The 17850-nt window shown below is 44.1% G+C and overlaps 1 protein-coding gene across 1 annotated transcript in view; it reads right to left on the bottom strand.

Annotated features, from left to right (window-relative positions):
• Window positions 1-17850, bottom strand: part of dram1 (DNA-damage regulated autophagy modulator 1) — a 39556-nt gene that overhangs the window by 14899 nt on the left and 6807 nt on the right. The window contains exons 2-4 of the mRNA XM_038781029.1: window positions 12891-12958; window positions 11922-12064; window positions 5011-5188 (exon numbers count right to left, since the gene is read on the bottom strand). Coding sequence (XP_038636957.1) covers window positions 5011-5188; window positions 11922-12064; window positions 12891-12958 — 389 coding nt within the window. The remainder of the gene's footprint in view (window positions 1-5010; window positions 5189-11921; window positions 12065-12890; window positions 12959-17850) is intronic.

Genomic DNA, 17850 nt, shown 5'->3' with positions numbered 1-17850 from the left:
ATAAACAAATCCAATCTAATCCAATCCAATATGCATTCCTGAGATCTAACCAAGGCGTGGAATCTAATTCCCTTTCCTTGGAGACCTTGGGCGAGTGCCGTTCAGTGTTGATCTCCACAAATGGAGGCCAGACGGAATGCCACTTGTGGGGGTCTTCCAGGGGATGGAGGCCCCCAGGTTCATGCCCTATCGGCTGGATGGTACCCTGGTACTGCTGGTGTCACCTGGGCACCGCCAGCTTGGCACCCTGGCCACTTGGGTGTCCAGGTGGCACTGACACTGACAGCTGGCATGGGGCACTGCCAGGATGCCAGACTGGCACTGACAAGGTGCACAGCTGACATTTTGTGCACAGCGGTGATTGGGCCGCCGGGGTATGCCCTGGGGGGGGGGGGGGGGGGGGGGGGGGGGAACCCCTTCTAGTGAGTTGGGCTTTCAGGGGTCAAGTTGGGGGCTCAAGAGATCGGGACGCCAATTAAAAAGATGTCCCAAACTCTTGCTGCATGGATGAGTTCCAGCGTGCAAAGGTCCTCAGTGCAGAAAACGGGGCCGTGCGGAATTGTCAAGGAGTTTCCCCATTAAGGACCCGATGTATTCGAATGGCCATTAGATAGCTGGGTGTTTCTCGCTGCTCTGAGTGCCAGGAAGCACCGGCTACTCTCGTGCTATAAGCGTCTGTTCCCATTGGGGCCGATTGCACCCTTTGTCTCTCAAATTCTTCACAGGACTAAAGAGAGCTCTGAGCTGAAACAGACTGGCTGTCAACTTGGCCAGGTTGGTAGCATTTTCAAATCTGGATCAAGGTGGGTTGTAATCTCTGACATGGACACTAATATATAATCTGAATTGACAAGAGCAGTGCTGTTTTGGAGCGCCACTTTTCTAGTGATGCCCTCTTTTGGTTGAAACATTATACCAAGGGCCTGCTTGCCCTCTCAAAGTGGATGCGAAAGATCCCATGGGGGAGATGGTGGCATTGTGGTAATGGCACTAGTCTAGTAATCCAGAGGCCCAGGTAGCTAGTGGAATTTAAATTCAATTAATAAAAATCTGGACTATAAATATAATCTTAGTAACCGTGAACTTGATAACTATCATCAATTGTTAAAACCATCTGGCTCACTAATATTCTTTCGGGAAGAAAATCTGCCATCCTTACCCTGTCTGGCCTACATGTGACTCCAGACCATTAAATGTGGTTGACTCTTAAATGCCCTCTGAAATGGTCTGGCAAGCCACTCTGTTCAAGGGCAATTAGTGATGGGCAATAAATGCTGGTCTTGCCAGCGACATCCCCTCCCATGTTCAGCGTCCTGTGTAAATATTTGTCCCTCAACCACAATCGCTAAAAAGATGTGCTGGTTACTATCTCACTGCTGTCTGTCGGAGTCTGCTGTGTGCACATTGGTTGCTGCATTTCCTGTATTACTACAGTGCCTGCACATCCAAAAATAATATGCTTCATTGTCTGTAAAGCTTTATAGGACATCCTGAGACTGTGAATCATAGAATCCCTACAGTGCAGAAGGAGGCTATTCAGCCCATTAAGTCTGCACCGACCCTCCGAAAGAGCACCTTACTAGGCCCACTCACTCCCCCCCCATTCCCACAATCCCAACTAACCTAACTAAAAGGGCAATTTTAACATGGCCAGTCCACCTAATCTGCACATCTTTGGACTGTGGGAGGAAACTGAAGCACACGGAGGAAACACATGCAATCACGTGGCGAATGTGCAACTCCACACAGATAGTTACCCAAGGCTGGAATTGAGACTGTGCTGTGAAACTACAGTGCTAACCACTGTGCCAGAGATAGTAGAGAAGATTTTCTTTCTTTAAATGAGACATTATACCAAGATCCTATCTGGCTGTTCAGGATTTACAGAGGAGCCATTTCTGCCAGTATCCTGGCCAACATTCCTTCTGCAGCCAATGCCACTGAGAGAAAAATTGTCTACTTATTCATCTCAATACTGCCTCTGAGATCTTCCTGAGTGCAAAATGGCTGACCAGCTGCCACCACAACAGTGGTGAAGGTAATTATGACACATACAGAGACATTTCTAATATCTCATTTCTTTTGGGGCAGCAGGGTAGCATGGTGGTTAGCATAAATGCTTCACAGCTCCAGGGTCCCAGGTTCGATTCCCGGCTGGGTCACTGTCTGTGTGGAGTCTGCACGTCCTCCCCCTGTGTGCGTGGGTTTCCTCCGGGTGCTCCGGTTTCCTCCCACAGTCCAAAGATGTGCGGGTTAGGTGGATTGGCCATGCTAAATTGCCCGTAGTGTCCTAATAAAAGTAAGGTTAAGGGGGGGTTGTTGGGTTACGGGTATAGGGTGGATATGTGGGTTTGAGTAGGGTGATCATGGCTCGGCACAACATTGAGGGCTGAAGGGCCTGTTCTGTGCTGTACTGTTCTATGTTCTATAATAGATACTAAGATGCACGGTATTCAATTCTGATTTATTCTTAATATCATGCTGCTGTGGGGCAATTCCACACATTGAGGAAACCTACAGACATCTACAATTCTCTGATGCATCAGCAGAACACAAGGCTTCCCAACAACAGTAAGACTTGGGGAAATTGCTCCAACCACGGCATCCTGCTATTCAACAGCGTGTTCGCAGCACGGATATCCTGATTTCAGTCTGTGGTTTCAGACTTCAGTTTCTGCACTCAGATATTCTGGATGGGCTTTGACCTATACCCCTCCAAAGCTGTATAACTTCCACTGCATTGTATCCCAGGCCCCTCGAGATAAAGACCAACATTCAATTTTTAAAAAACAATATTTTGTTCTTGACTAGTTTTTCGTGATTTTGTATTTACCCCCAAGTTTCTCTCCTCTATAGTTCATGGCTTCTTAAACATTTAGAACATTCTCTGACCTATCTTCCATCGGTCCAAAGTAGATAACTTGACACTTTCCTGCCTTAATGATTAAAAACACAACTACACTCCTCGTCACAGATTGAAAACCGAAACATTCTTTAACCAGCTCTGGATGAACTGATTTCATCCACAGGAAGTGATCATGAATCATCAACATTAACTGCTAGACTTCAGAGACTTTTGTTAGTCATTGACAACATGGTACGGGGATTTTCCACTCTTCAGAAGCAGATGGGAAACAGCTTGCAACACTCAACAGAACCCAGAAGTTTCCTAACTCCAGATTGTGTAGGAGTCGAGACCTGTAGCTGTAAGCTTTCCAGTAATTGGCTCGCCTTACTTAAATTAATGATTCTTTTTCTACATATTCCAAATTAATCTGGAGAGACTTTGCTGGCCTCTGCATGATAATTCCCAATGTTCACTTTTCTGCTTTATTAGTTTCCATCAATAAATGTCCCAAGATGTTGCACAGGAGTTTGCATCCTCAAAATGTGCTCCTGGCTTTTTCAAATTTCCAGTGTGTGCCATTGAATCTGACTGAATTCTAGAAGCAGTGATCCTCCAGCATTGAATGGTTATTGGGGTTTACAATCACAGTTAGTCGCACGTTATGACAATGTATTTACAGCACAGAAACAGGCCATTCAACTAATTCATGTTCCACTTGAACCTCCTCCCACCCATCTTCATCTCACATGTCAACATGTCCTTCTATTCCTTACTCCCTCATGTGTTTATCCAACCCCCTCCTCAGCTACTTCCTATGGTCAGAAGCTCCACATACTCCCCAGTCTCTGGACAAAGAGTTTTCTCCTGAATTTCTTATTGGACTTATGAGGGAAAATGTTATATTTCTAGGTGATTTAGATTAGTTGTATTAGTGGGCAAATGCATGGCACATGCAGCAAAGGTACATGGATCTGAAGTTATCCACTTTGGATGGAGAAACAGAATGGCAGAATATTATCTAAATGGTGATAGATTGGGTGTGTTGATGTGCAAAGGAACCTGATTGTCCCTTGTACACCAGTCACTGAAAGCAAGCATGCAGGTACCAAGCAGTTAGGAAGGAAGATGGTATGTTGACCTTCTTTAGCCTTGACTGCAGGATTAAGGATGTCTTACTGCAGCTGAACAGGGCTTTTGTGAGACCACAGATACTATTTTGGTCTCCTTATCTGAGAAAGGATATATTTACTATAGAGGGGGTGCAGCGAAGATTCACCAATGAAGCAGTTGAGGCTTTCATTAAATGTTTTCAAGGTAAAGATCGATACGTTTTTTGAAGAATAAAGGAATAAAGGGTTTTGGTGTTCGGGCGGGAAAGTGGAGCTGAGTCCACAAAAGATTAGCCATGATCTCATTGAATGGCGGAGCAGGCTGGAAGGGCCAAGTGGCCTACTCCTGCTCCTAGTTCTTATGATTCCTGGGATGGCAGACTTGCCATATGAGGAGAGATTGGGTCCCTAGTACTCCATGGAACTTAGAGAGGTCGGCTAATTTAAATGTATAAAATTCTGACTTACTGGACAGACTGGATGGGGGAATGTGTTTCTTCTGATTGGGGAATCTAGAACAAGGGATCTCGGGATATGGGGTAGGCCGTTTAGGAGTGAGATTAGGAGAAATGTTTTCTCTCAGAGGGTGGTGAACCTATGGGGAACTCTCACCGCAGAAAGCTGTGGAGGCCAAGTCACTGCATATATTTAAGAAGGAAATGGTTAGATTTCTGGACTCTAAGTGCATCAAGGGGTATGGAGAGAGTCAAGAATCTGACATTGAGTTAGAAGATCAGCCATGATCACATTTCAGAATCTTCAAGTTCTCTTTCAGTTCGCCTCGCAGTCCTCTCTACTCAGTGACTGCAACAGGCTCCAAGCAGATTACAGGGTATGCCAGAACAGCAGTAGAGTTGGGGTTGTTTAGTTCCTTTCCAAAGGCAAGATAGGCTGAATGGCTTCCTCCTCTGCTGTATAAATCCATGTAAAACTAGCTACGGATTAACCTTCAGAAGTTTACACCAGTGCTCAAAGTCCAAATGATCCCCATTGTTTTATGATGTTCCTGATAAGATCAATCAAGAAGATAACACTCCACCACAGAAAGGATACTAGGGATGGTGGCTATGACAGATACTATAGCCAGCATTGTCCTAAAGAAACATACCAGAGCAGTTTGATGGCAAGGCATCATTTTGATGGAAATCAAACTCTGCAGCACAAGGTATACGGTTCCCATGATGAAAGCCAGTAGTGCCCCAAAGTCATGAACTGTTCTCAAAGCAGTTTCCTAAACACAAGACAAAAATAATGAAAGTGAAAGTTGTGGCATCAATAAAATCATCTCATTTGATTGGAGTCAATAAGGAGATTTGGAAACCAGAGGACACAAATCCAAGGCAGTTGATGAAAGAACCAGAGGGGAGAGGATGAGAATGTTGTGTTCTGTGATATACCCATTGTAATGATGTACACAGAACATCTAGTTGTTTAACTAGAATGGTGATTTATTAACAAACACTAACAAACTATAATACAGACGATGGCTATTAAATGAATTCAGTGAATTCTCTTGGAGCTGCTTAAGTGTGTCCATCTTCTCGTATGACTTACTACCAACTGGCGGATGTCTTGAGTCACGTGATAGATCTCTGTCGCCACCAGCTGGTCGGAGGTCACATTGCTAACTATATACAGAAGAGTGCACAGGTATATCACCACATCCCCCTTCCTCTGGAATTGTTAATGTTTACATTCAAATATAACTGTGTCTTACAAAAAATAATCTGCATTGTAAATTTACACATGTCATATGTACAGATGCAACTGTGCTTCACATAACATGATATGCCTGATGATTTTAAACATATCCCTTGTGCACAGCTTATTGGTAATTCACAACGGCATTGTCCCGTTGGTCTTAAAATTTATTGGCTATTCTATGTCACTAACTTCCAGAAGACCAGTTTTTTGGCTGGTTTTTTTTGTACCACCAACTTGTTTGGCCTCTAAACGCGATGCGTCCTGAAGATCTGTTTTCTTGCTAGTTTTCTCTGCATCACCAGCTTTTACAATTTTCTAACACAATGATTCTTACTGCGTCTTTGTGTGCTTTCTTGCCTGCTGGCTGCATTGCCAATGCCTTCTTCTTCAGTGTCGCCGGTGCTACTCAGTCGACCCACTGTATCCTCAACTCTTCTTTTCTCCCTCTTGCTTCTCATGGGAGGGATCCTCCAACTGCGTCACTTTTTGTTTTTTGCTTTAGTAGCATCCGTCATGCTGCTGGACTCTGCCATGGGACTGGTTGCTTCTGGCGATTTTGTCACAGTAACTACTTTTGGATCATCTGCTGTGCAGGCTGACTCTGGCTTTTCTGGCACCATAACTGATTTCGGAAACTTAGCTGGATCGAGGAGTTTTGGTTGATCCATGGTTGCGTCCACATAGAATCATAAAATTCATATTGCAGAAGGAGGCCACTCGGCCCATCGAGTCTGCACTGGCCCCAAGTCCACACTTTCAGCCTATCCCCGTAACCAACCAACCCCACCCAACCTTTTTGGAAACTAAGGGCAATTTAGCATGACCAATCCACCTAACCTGCACATCTTTGGACTGTGGGAGGAAACTGGAGCACCCGGAGGATACCCACGCACACACGGGGAGGATGTGCAGACTCCGCACAGACAGTGACCCAAGCCAGGAATCGAATCTGGGTCGCTGGAGCTGTGAAGCAACTGTGCTAACCACTATGCTACCATGCCACCTGCATATCCATAACCTGGTCAAATGTCCAGTGTCGGCATACATCTGAATGATTCTACAGTTGCAGTCAAGTCTGCAACTTCAGGAACAATCTGCAAAGCCTCGCACTCTTGGCTGGATCAATGTTAGCCGTTGCTTCGTAATTTTGTGTTTGAGCTGCAACCGGTGGATCATCCTCACTTGATAGGACGATATATGCTTCGTCTTCTGTTGTAGAACTGCACGCAGATATACCCATCTGCTCTTCTAGCATGTCTTTCGGTGGAATGGCCTCGAGTATTGGGGGGGGGTCTACTACAGGAACCATTTCATGGGCATGAGATGATTCACTGTATGACTCTGGAGCCAGTTTCACCAGATGGGGATCATTTCTTCAGTTATCAGTCTGTTCACAATCGAGTTGCTCTCATCTGATGTGTCTGCTACTGCTATCTCACTCTCAGCCTCTGCATACGCCATCTTAGAGTTTTCACACTTAACATTGTGCTGCGCAGACTGATCACTTGTGATCACCATGTTGCTCCTGCCAAACCACCCGAGTGGCGTTTCATACGCGTCCTCATCTAGCTCACCATCTGAGTCTCCACTTTCTTCATTGTAATCATGGTCGCCGTAATTATCATCGTAGTAATCATCATCGGAGTCATTATCATCTCCAATTACTTCTCCTGTAAAGTACGATATTGCAGGTGGAATTATGTGTTCACGTGGGAAGTGACCAATTTCAAAGTCAGCAGCGAGTTTTGCTGTAGAATTTTCATCGAACACTCCATGCTGTGGAACTTCAGGAAGACTGAAGAAATTGAAGAAAGTCATTTGGTACAGTTTTTGTAACTGTTTTATGAGTACCCGTCCCTTACCTTTCTGCTTCGTTTTAACGTTTCTCAGTGTAACTTTTTTCTTTCTTCCAGTCAATCTGGAACCCTGTGCATCCCGTGATTTCTGGTTCATCAAAGAATAAAAAGTCAAACTCGTCAGACTGCGACTCCATCTGGTATACATTCATGACTACCTCATTTGGCTCAAACTTAAGTTCCAGAGTGGAGCTCATGGGCTGTTCAAGCTCTGAACATTTACACTTACATCTTGTAGATGCGTTAATGTAGGCTCATCATGCTCCTGTATAATGACATCAGCAAATTCACATTCTTGAAGACTGTTAACCAGAATTCTGGAATTCCCTTTGGTTCCTTCACCTTTTCATCTGGTTCGTTGTCCTCCACTATAACATTTGCTTGTATCTCATCGGATGCTGCGTCATTATATCTTTTTGCCAGTCGCAATGACACTCCTTCGCAGCCCTGTCTGGAATGTACAGCCACACAACTGGGTTCAGGGCCTCACATTGCGTTTCGTGTCCACAATGGAAAATGGTATGATGTGATTTCTGTTGTGGACCCATGCTTTGAGTTAACATGCACCTAGCATCACAATCTCATTCCCACTGTAGTCTTTCAGTAATCTCATTTGATTGACAACTTTTGGTTTAACTTGCAGCCTGTTAAAGTCGGACAAACTGAGGTGGTTGGCCCTCGCTCCCGTGTCAAGCTCGCATTTTATCAATGTGGCATCACTAGAATTGTCCATCTGTCTTCGATGGTATCAACTTAACCAGCACTATTGTCACAACTGGTGGCTCACCAGTAAGATTGGTCAGTAAGACTTCTTCACTTTTCATACTTGGACTCATTGAGTCCTTAGTCAAAATCAGATCAATGAAAAACCATTCTTTAAAGGACATCTCATCAAATGCGTTGACTGACCGTGTTTGGTCCACTGTAGGACACAAAAAACATTGCTTCATAAAAATGATTTGTATGGCTACACTTGGAACATACTCTCCCAAATGCTGGACATTGCTGAGGACCATGATGACTGCACATTGTTGGCACAAGATGCAGGACCTGATCGGCCGCTTAAAATGGCCGTCCGCACTGAGACCATGTTTTTTTATTGAACTGCGTCACAGTGCTGGCATCTTCTTCTAGATTGGCGCCAAAATGTTTTAGTTTTGAGCATACTGACCTGCTGTGCAGCTAGCTCACTTTCATGGCAGATCATGATAGCGTTTTTTTATTTCAGGTCTTCTTCCCATAATAACCTCTCACGTACTTTATCATTCGATATCCCAAGCACTATCTGATCGTGGATCATTGATGACTTTAGAATACTAAAATTGCACAACTGCACCTTCACGTTGGTTACAAAGCTATCAAGATTTGCCTGCTCTTTGGGTACGTGACCGAAATATGTAACGTTCAAATGTTTCATTTTTTTTCCCTGAGAGCAACGCTGATCAAAGTACTTTATTACCTCATTGTAGCTCTTGCTTTCATCTTCACTATCGAAAGGCAAGGTATTGTATATTTCTATTGCTTGAGGACCTGGTACTTTGTGCAGCAACGCAATACACCTCTTGTCAGGCTGTGCCTGCAGGTCAAGGGCAGCAACATTGCAGCTTGAAAACACGCCAATTTTCATCTACATTACCTGAGACTTGAAGCTGGCATGTGCCTTCAAACCTTCCATCTCTAGACTTTTGTTACTTTGAGTTGCAGAAGACTGTAGTTCACCAGGTTGACAGAGGAATCTCTTTTTGTTCTTAAGCCAATTTTGCCATGTCTTCTCCATTGTTACCTTTACGCGTTCTGCCAGCCTGGTACCATGTTGTGTTCTGTGATGTAACCATTGTAATGATGTACATAGAACATCTAGTTGTTTAACTAGAAAGATGATTTATTAACAAACACGTGGAAAGATTACTAACAAACTATAATACAGACAATGGCTACTAAATGGCTACTAAATGAATTAAGTGAATTCTCCTGGAGCCACTATACGTGCGACTATCTTCTTGTACGACTTATTACCAACTGGTGGATGTCTCAAATCACGTGATAGATCTCTAATGCCACATTGCTAACTATATACAGAACTGTATACAGGCATATCACCACAGGGAATGTTGTTTTATACAGCATGTTATTTGATCTCGAAGATCCTGCCTGAGAGGATGGTGGAAGCAGATACAATAACTTTCAAAAGAGCTTGATAAAGAAAGATGTACAGGAATATAGGGAAAGAGGAGGCAATTGGGATAATTGCATAGCTCTTCAAAAAGCTAGCACAGACTAAATGCTTCTGTGCTGCAAGATTATAGAATTTAATATAATTGGAGTGGCTCCTCATTTCTTTAGAAATATAAGTAATCACCAATTGTCTCTTATGTTTGCTCTCAGGAACAGGGTGATTCTGGCAAATTTCCAATTTCCCAAGACAGAATATGTTGACTCTACTACACTACACACCAACTGAGGCAGGAAACTGCAAGGGAGGCAAAAAAACACACGATCAGACACAACTGAGACTCACTATATTTACACACAGGATTTTGTCCGATTAGAAAATCTAGGCTTTCATCTCCTACTCGACATTCCCTTTGAACTTGTTTTGAATGTACAAGATACTAAAATCATCCCTCCCCGGGCATGCTGATCACAGTTTGCATATACTTGTCATACAAATAAGTACCAAACATCTTCAAGCTTTGGGGCAGAACTTTGTTTCACTGCCTTCAATCTCAAAATTTGCCATAGTACTAGGGCAAACCTTTGCATGAAGATTTAACTTCTCACACCAGACATTGTTTTGATAATGTCACCACCTTAATTTTGCATGCAATGAGTTTTCAAAAGGTGTCAGGAATCAGTGATTTCCAAATGCAGTGCAGTGATCCCAGATTTTACTCAAACAGGAAAGTATGCAGATTATAGAACTGATTCTTAATCAAGATATCAGTGGTGGGAGGGTTGAGGGGTTAGATTAATAGTTGAGTCTACTATATTCTGTAAACTTTATGTACCTTATATTTTATACAGGGATGAACTGTTGACAATATTAAAAAGATTAACAGACGTGGATCTAATTCCGGAAGTAACAGGGAGAGATGACGTGTTGTGTCTTCACTAACTCCCTTTAAATAACACCAAATGCATCTAGAGACACAACAATCCCCTTAACTAGGATCTGCCACTGTATTTGTCATCACTTTACTGGCTCTATAACCGTGTCGCACTGAAGCTCTGGGTTCTTGGGGGACATTGTAATATTTATTAAAGTAGAACACAAATTGGAATGTCCAAGGGAGAGATACTTTACAGTGTTGAGGGTACAACAGCACAGAAATCATGTGCTAGACGAATAATTTGGAGATATCAGTTTAAATCCCACCAGAGCAACTAGGGAAGTTAAATTCAATTAATCTGGATTTAAAAAACTAACCTCGGTAATGGTGATCATGAGACAAATTGATTGATATTAAAAAATCACCTGATTTCCCTCAGGGAAAGAAATCTGCCATCCTTATCCTGTTCAGCCTCTGTTGTGGGCCTGGAATCACAGATTGTGGCTGGCTCTAAATTGCCTTCTGAAATGGGAGGGCTAGCCATTCAGTTGTACTTCTAGGAGGCAGCTCACTGCCATCGTCTCAAGGGCAATTCAGGATGGGCAACAAGTTCAGGACTGGCCTTACTAGTAATGCCCTCATCCCGTGTATGAATAAAATAAAATTCTTTGCAGAATTCTCTTTAAATTCAGACCGCATCTTCATGAAATTAATCGCGAGACAAAAGAAATATTGAAGTAACCACAACTTGTTTCTATTTGGATTTTTTTTTTTAAATAACTCACATCCCTGTTAATAAGGACATAATTGACTAGAATATGTTCTTGCTGAGGTGAATTGTACCATACAGCCTTCACGCGTTAACCATGGCTCATTGGATTGCACTAATGCCTCTGAATCTGAAGGCTGCAGGTTGAGGTCCCACTCCAGGATTTGTGATTATAATCCGAAGAGACTGACTAGTGCAGTAATGAGAGCGTGCTGCACTGTCAGAGACACCACTGTTCAGATGATATGTTAAATCCTGCCTGCCCGCTCAGGTGGACCTGGAAGATCTTACAACACCATTTTAAAGAACAGCAGGGGAGTTCTCCCCGGATGTTCTCAATATTTAATTCTCAACTAACATCTCTCAAACAGATTGTCCGGCCTTTATTGCTTGTGGGAACTTGCCATATGCAAAGTGGCTGAGCATTGCCTTCTTTCTCTCCTTCTTTCCCTGCTTCCTCCCCTCCTTGTTTCACACTGGTAAAGAGGGCAGAGGTTGGTGTGCTGGAAGGATGCACAGTACTGTATTGCACGTGTGGACAAAATAATTGGCCCAGATCCTTGGACATTAGAATTCTTATTGTACCTGAAAATTTGCTACGATGCACATTCCGAGGCAGCCAATTGCACCACAAATTAATGCAGCAAGATTCAGCTTCAGGCTAATGGTAGCCTTCCTCTCCTTCAAGGTCAATAACAGTTTATAGCGAGTGTACATAACCACCAAACCTGAAAAATTATGCAAAAGAGATCAATCAACTGACGAGCGAGCACAGATTCAGTACCTCTGTTTGTGGTAAGTTAGATGATGCTCAGTTTTAGCGAGACTGGCATTTCATAACATGGGGCACTGGAGAGAAATGCTTCAGCTACAAACTCTGACCAAGGAAATTGCGATTTTGGTGTAAGGTATATGGCATGCTCAAGACTTTTAATATATTACTTGTTAATCTGTAGTTTTATACAATGGAAACCAGGTTAAACATTAAAGTCAGGCGGGGTTAAGCAGGGTTAGAGTGTGTGGAATAATTAGACCCAGGCAGAGAAGTTGGTGGGAGATGGGTTTGGGAAAGATGCAGAGAGAAAATACAATAGAGAAAGAGCAAAGTTAAGGTGAATAGCATGGATTTGTTTAAGGGCAGCTAGAGAAACATATGGCGGAGAAAGGAATAGGAGCAATTGCAGCTTGATAAAGATGGGTTGGAGGTTTCTGTGGATCAGCTGGGCCAAATGACCTATTTCTGAGCTATAGATTCCATTTATTGTGGGTCATGATGCCGTGTTCCAGGTCCTCCATTTCTAACTGGAGTATCTGCTGACCCTGGGGTCGTCTTACTTGTACCTCATCCAATAGTCTGAGGCTTCTGTAGAACTACTTGCAGTTTAACTGTTTCCATATTTCTCGCAGTGTGATATTACTTGTGTATATATATATACACAGAATAAACAGCGGAAACCTGACAAGAAAACTATCCACAGCAAGATGAATATGTCAGAAAGCACAAACTCAAATCGAATCCTGCTGTAAAAACAAGGTGATAAATTCTTTACTTACCCAGAAAAGCAGAGATGTTTATCATTAATCCAAAAATGCAGCTTTCTGGAGGTTTTGTCCCCGTATCACTAAAAGAAAATATTTTTAAAAGGTTATGATGCAAAGCAACATATAATTCGAGAAACTGTCATACAAATATTGTTGTGAAAAAGAGTCATATTGGACGTGAAATGTTTTGTTGCTCTCTTCGCAAATGCTGCTTGGTCTGCTGGGTGTTTCCAGCATTTTCTATTGTTATTTCAAATTTCCAGAACCTGTGGTATTTATCTTTTATTATTTATGATGTAAATATTGCATGATGCATTCTGTCCACTGGCACAATCAACTTGCATTATTTCTCCATAATATATCAAATGTAGTTGAACTGGTCCATGCCAGAGCCTATGCGCCACACAAGTCTCTGCCCAACCCTCTTCACCTTAGTCAGTGATTTCAAGTGGTCCTGGGGCTCCTGTTTACAGAGACTTTCCAGGAGGGTCTAGAAATAATTGAGCTGGGGCCAGTAGTGGGCTTGTTGTGAGCTAGGGTTTAGAGTACAATCATCATGTGGGTCGCAGAGTGTGGGTGGGTTGCCGAATCCAGGATGGGCGCGGGCATGAAGGAAAGTTAGAATGGTACAAAGAACATCACCAGGAAGACCAAAGCTGGTATTTGACGTTGGGTAAGTTCAGCCTTTTAAAAAATGCTTTCTTTTCGCAGAATGTGGGTGTTGCTGGCTAAGCCAGCATGCATTGCCCATCCCTAATTGCCCCTGAAAAGGTGGTAGTGGGCTGCCTTCTTGAACCGCTGGCGTCCGTGTGGTGTAGGTACACCCACAGTGCTGTTAGGGAGGGCGTTCCAGGAGTTTGACTCAGTGACAGTAATGGTGCGATTTTTCAGCTGTTTAAGGCGGCTGGATCTTCCAGTCCTGCTGACGCCACACACCTGCCATGGGTTTCCTAGCGGCGTGGGGTGGATTCAATGGGGAATCTTATGGGGAAATCCAAAAGATCCCGCTGCCAGCCAACAGTGGTCCGCTTCCTGCTGCTGAGAAACATGCCACCAGTAGGTGGATGGGGTGTCAATCAAGTAGGCTGCTTTGCCCTGAATGGTGTACAGTTTCTCGAGTGTTGTTGGAGCTGCACTCATCGTGGATCAAGAGAGAGGAGCTTATTTAAACAAAATGTTAACAACCATGATTCTACGTAACAGCATAACCTTCCATTCCTCCTTCTTTCTCTCTCTCATGTATTTAAGTGATTTTTGATTTAGAATGTTACAAAAGCATTTCAAGAAATGATTAGCCAGTTAATCTGCATTCTTCAGGTGATACTAGTTTCGGCAAGGTCACCTGGGGCACTGGGAGAACTCCCACCAGCTCTTTGTTGGCTAGTGAGATGGGATTTTGTACATCTCCGTTTCAGGGACTATGTCCCCACGCCCTTGTAAAAACTGTGGCCTTTCACGCCAGAAAAACTGGCATGAAAAGGCCACTAACTTATAGCCCTGCAGGGAGCTAGCAAGGACCCGTTGGGAACCTTGCAGCTTTAGTTGCGGATATGGGCCTCCACAATTTTGGTTCTGACCCACGCATGTGCACGGTGGCTGCCTCCAGCGGCTGCAGCTTGCTCCATGGCGTACCGAGACCGCAGAGCTGGACCTCCCAAATAGTGCTCCTGATTGGCTGCGTGCCCGACCCTGACCGCCCACCCAAAAATTGCCCGGTCCCGTATGAGGCACCCTTGCCCTCTGATCGGCCCACCCCTGATCATGGCAGCCGCAGACTGAGTCTGCAGCCGCCACGTGAGCATCCCAAACGGCAGGACCATGAGTAGCCTTCGGCTGGTCGGGGGTGGAGAATGGCGGGGCGCCTCCAGCAATAGCTGCAGGTAAGGGTACGTAGAGCGGGAGTATGCCATTTTCCAGGGCCTGGAGAATTGGGGAACGTGATTTTGGTGTCAGGGTGCAGAGAATCCAGCCCCTAGCCTCAGTTTATCATCGCCTTCTGAAAAATGGCATTGCCATTCGTGCAACACTCCCTCAGGACTGAAGTAAAAGTGTTGGTCAAAACCAAATGCTCAAATTCTGCTGAGTGGCCTACTAACTGAGCCAAGCCATACCTTGAAGCATCTAACTGTTTCAACTTTGTTAATGAAGCAGGCACAAGGCGAAAGATAAATCAGGTTTACAATTCACTCGACCCAGGGCTGTTGAGACACAACAAATAAAGAACCTTTTATTCCTATGGTGTCCCTAATGTAGTAATTTGTCTCAAGTGTTTCAGAGAGGGTGACACTGAGTCACAGAAGGGCATCAGGCCAATTAGAACCTGACCAAATGATGTAGGTTTGAAGGAGCATCTTAAAAGGAAGAGAGGGAGGTAAAAAGGAGATGTGTAGGGAGATAAATTCAGATTTAGGGCCTTGACAAATTGAAGACACAGCCACCACTGGCGGAGCAATTAAAATGGTAGGTGCACAAGAGGCCAAAATTGGAGAAGAGAAGAGATCCCAGAGGGCTACGGGGTAGGGGGACATTAGAGAGATAGGAAGGGACAAGTTTAGGGGAGGTTTTGAAAATAGGGATAAGAATTTTAAAATAGAGATGTTGCTGGACCAGGTATCAATTTGGTTACTGAGCAGAGGGGTGATGATGAATGGGACTTGTTGCTAGTCAGGGCACAGGCAATGGTGCTTAGATGGTTTCACGTTTACAGAGGGTGGAGAGTAGGAAGGCAACCACTGGTACTTTGAAATAATCAAGTCCAGAGATAAAATTCCTTTATTAACCTAGGCATTATTGTTTAATATCTGCTATACTTATATAAGAGCTCCACTAAATCATTTTCTATTGTGCATTATAGTAAATGTCTTACCAGCAGTAATGAAGCTGAACAGGGCACTTTAAGAAAATGCATGCATGATATGATCGGAGATGATGTCATCGAACTTTTGCGCGGGCAACTGTGCAGAACAGATCTTCAGCCTGTGCTGAACTAGAACAGAATAGAATCATAGATTCCCTACAGTGCAGAAGGAGGCCATTTAGCCCATCGCGTCTGCACCGGCCCTTGGAAAGAGCACGCTACTTAGGACCATGCCTCCACCCTATCCCCGTAACCCATTAACCATACCTAACCTTTTGAACACTAAGAGGTAATTTAACATGGCTAATCCACCTAACCTGTGGAGGAAACCCACGCAGGCATGGAGAGAAAGGTCAAACTCCACACAGTCATCCGAGGCCGGAATTGAACCCGAGTCTCTGAAGCTGTGAGGCAGCAGTGCTAACCACTATGCCACTGTGCCTCCTTTTGTTTGTTGAACCTCTGTGCCTCCTGGCCTCAACCCTACAAACACCAATACATAAAAGAAATTGGCAATGGTGTAGTTGAACAATGCTTCCAGCCACTGGAGGAAAATAAAATTGTCAAGAAATTCAAAGAAAAGAACGTTAAAGAGAAGTTCTCCATGCGTTCCAATCCAGAATGCACTCAGAACACATTCAGTAGCCACGAGTAACAATTATTCTGCAGCAACATATCTAGAGCTAGGGGTATTTAAAAAAAAGGAAAACAGGCTGAAGCTCGGGTTATGCCTTGTTTTAAGAAAGGAAAAGCAAGGTAGTGCTAAAGATTTGTGACACACTGTGCACATGTAGGTCCTTCCATAGAGAGAAAATGCGTGAGCTTTTGGCACTGTGGGACTGTTTGATGAGAATACAGGCCAACGGAGCTTGCATATGGAACAGTTTCACTATTTTGTACAAGCTAACAAGTTAGTGGAGGATCTAAAAGTTTCCACATTGCTGAGCATTAAGGGGGGGGGTTACATTCCTGGAGTCTGTGCAGCTGGCAAAGCCAAGCACAATCAAGAAGAGGAGGAATCAACTGTACAATTTGTAGCTACACTGAAACACTGCGAGCTCAGGGATGTATTAGACGATACAATCCAGGATAGACTGGTCTGCGGTTTGAGAAGCGAAACAATTCAAAAGCAATCTGACTTTAAAGAAAGCCATGGAAGTTGCTGTATTTCTTTTTTAAATTTAGCGTACCCAATTATTTATTTTTTTCCAATTAAGGGGCAATTTAGCATGGCCAATCTACCTAACCTGCACATCTTTGGGTTGTGGGGTGAAACGTGGGGTTCCAACATCTAACATTTATACCACCATCCTCCATTGTGCAAATGCAAACTTTAATTCACACAGCTCATCCGCAGGCCCCAAATTGATACAGAAGGCATTACAGATAACGTCCAAAAACAAAAACTTTTAAAATCATGAACACTGCAGCAAAGTTCAGTCCAAACACCTCAGTCCACTACCAGCCCTTTCCTTCTAGCGAAGTCCATCGCTTCCTTGGGCGACTTGAAGTAGAAGTGTTGCTCTTTGTGAGTGACCCAAAGGTGGGCTGGATACAGCAGTCCAAACTTTACCTTCTTCTTGAAAAGGGTCGATTTTATCTGGTTGAACACTGCTCTTCTGGTCACGCCCACGCTCAGATCCTGATATATACGCAGGATGCTGTTCTCACATTTACAGCTCCATGTCTGCCTGGACCACCATAAGATACACACCTTGTCCAGGTACCTATGGAATCTCAGCACCATTGCTGTCAGGGGATCACCTACACGCGGCTTTGTCGCTAGCGCTCTGTGCGCCCTGTCCACCTCCAAGGGTCGGGTGAATGTCCCCTCCCCCAGTAACTTCTCGAACATATGCACTATGTATGCCCTTGCTTCTGATCCTTCAGATCCTTCTGGAAGACCCACAATTCTCAGGTTCTGCCGGCGGGACCCGTCCTCTAGATCCTCCACCTTCTCCTGGAGCCATTTCTGCTGGTCTCTCAGCATCCCCACCTCCAACTCCACTGCAGCTTGGTGCTCCTCCTGCTCAGTCAGTGCCTTCTCCACTTTCTGGATCACCCAATCTTGAGGATCCAGTCTGAGTTCCAGCCGCGCAATAGATTCCTTAATCG

This window comes from Scyliorhinus canicula, chromosome 20 (assembly GCF_902713615.1).
Source record: "Scyliorhinus canicula chromosome 20, sScyCan1.1, whole genome shotgun sequence".
Classification (NCBI taxonomy): Eukaryota; Metazoa; Chordata; class Chondrichthyes; order Carcharhiniformes; family Scyliorhinidae; genus Scyliorhinus; species Scyliorhinus canicula.
This window is presented reverse-complemented; position numbering and strand designations above follow the sequence as displayed.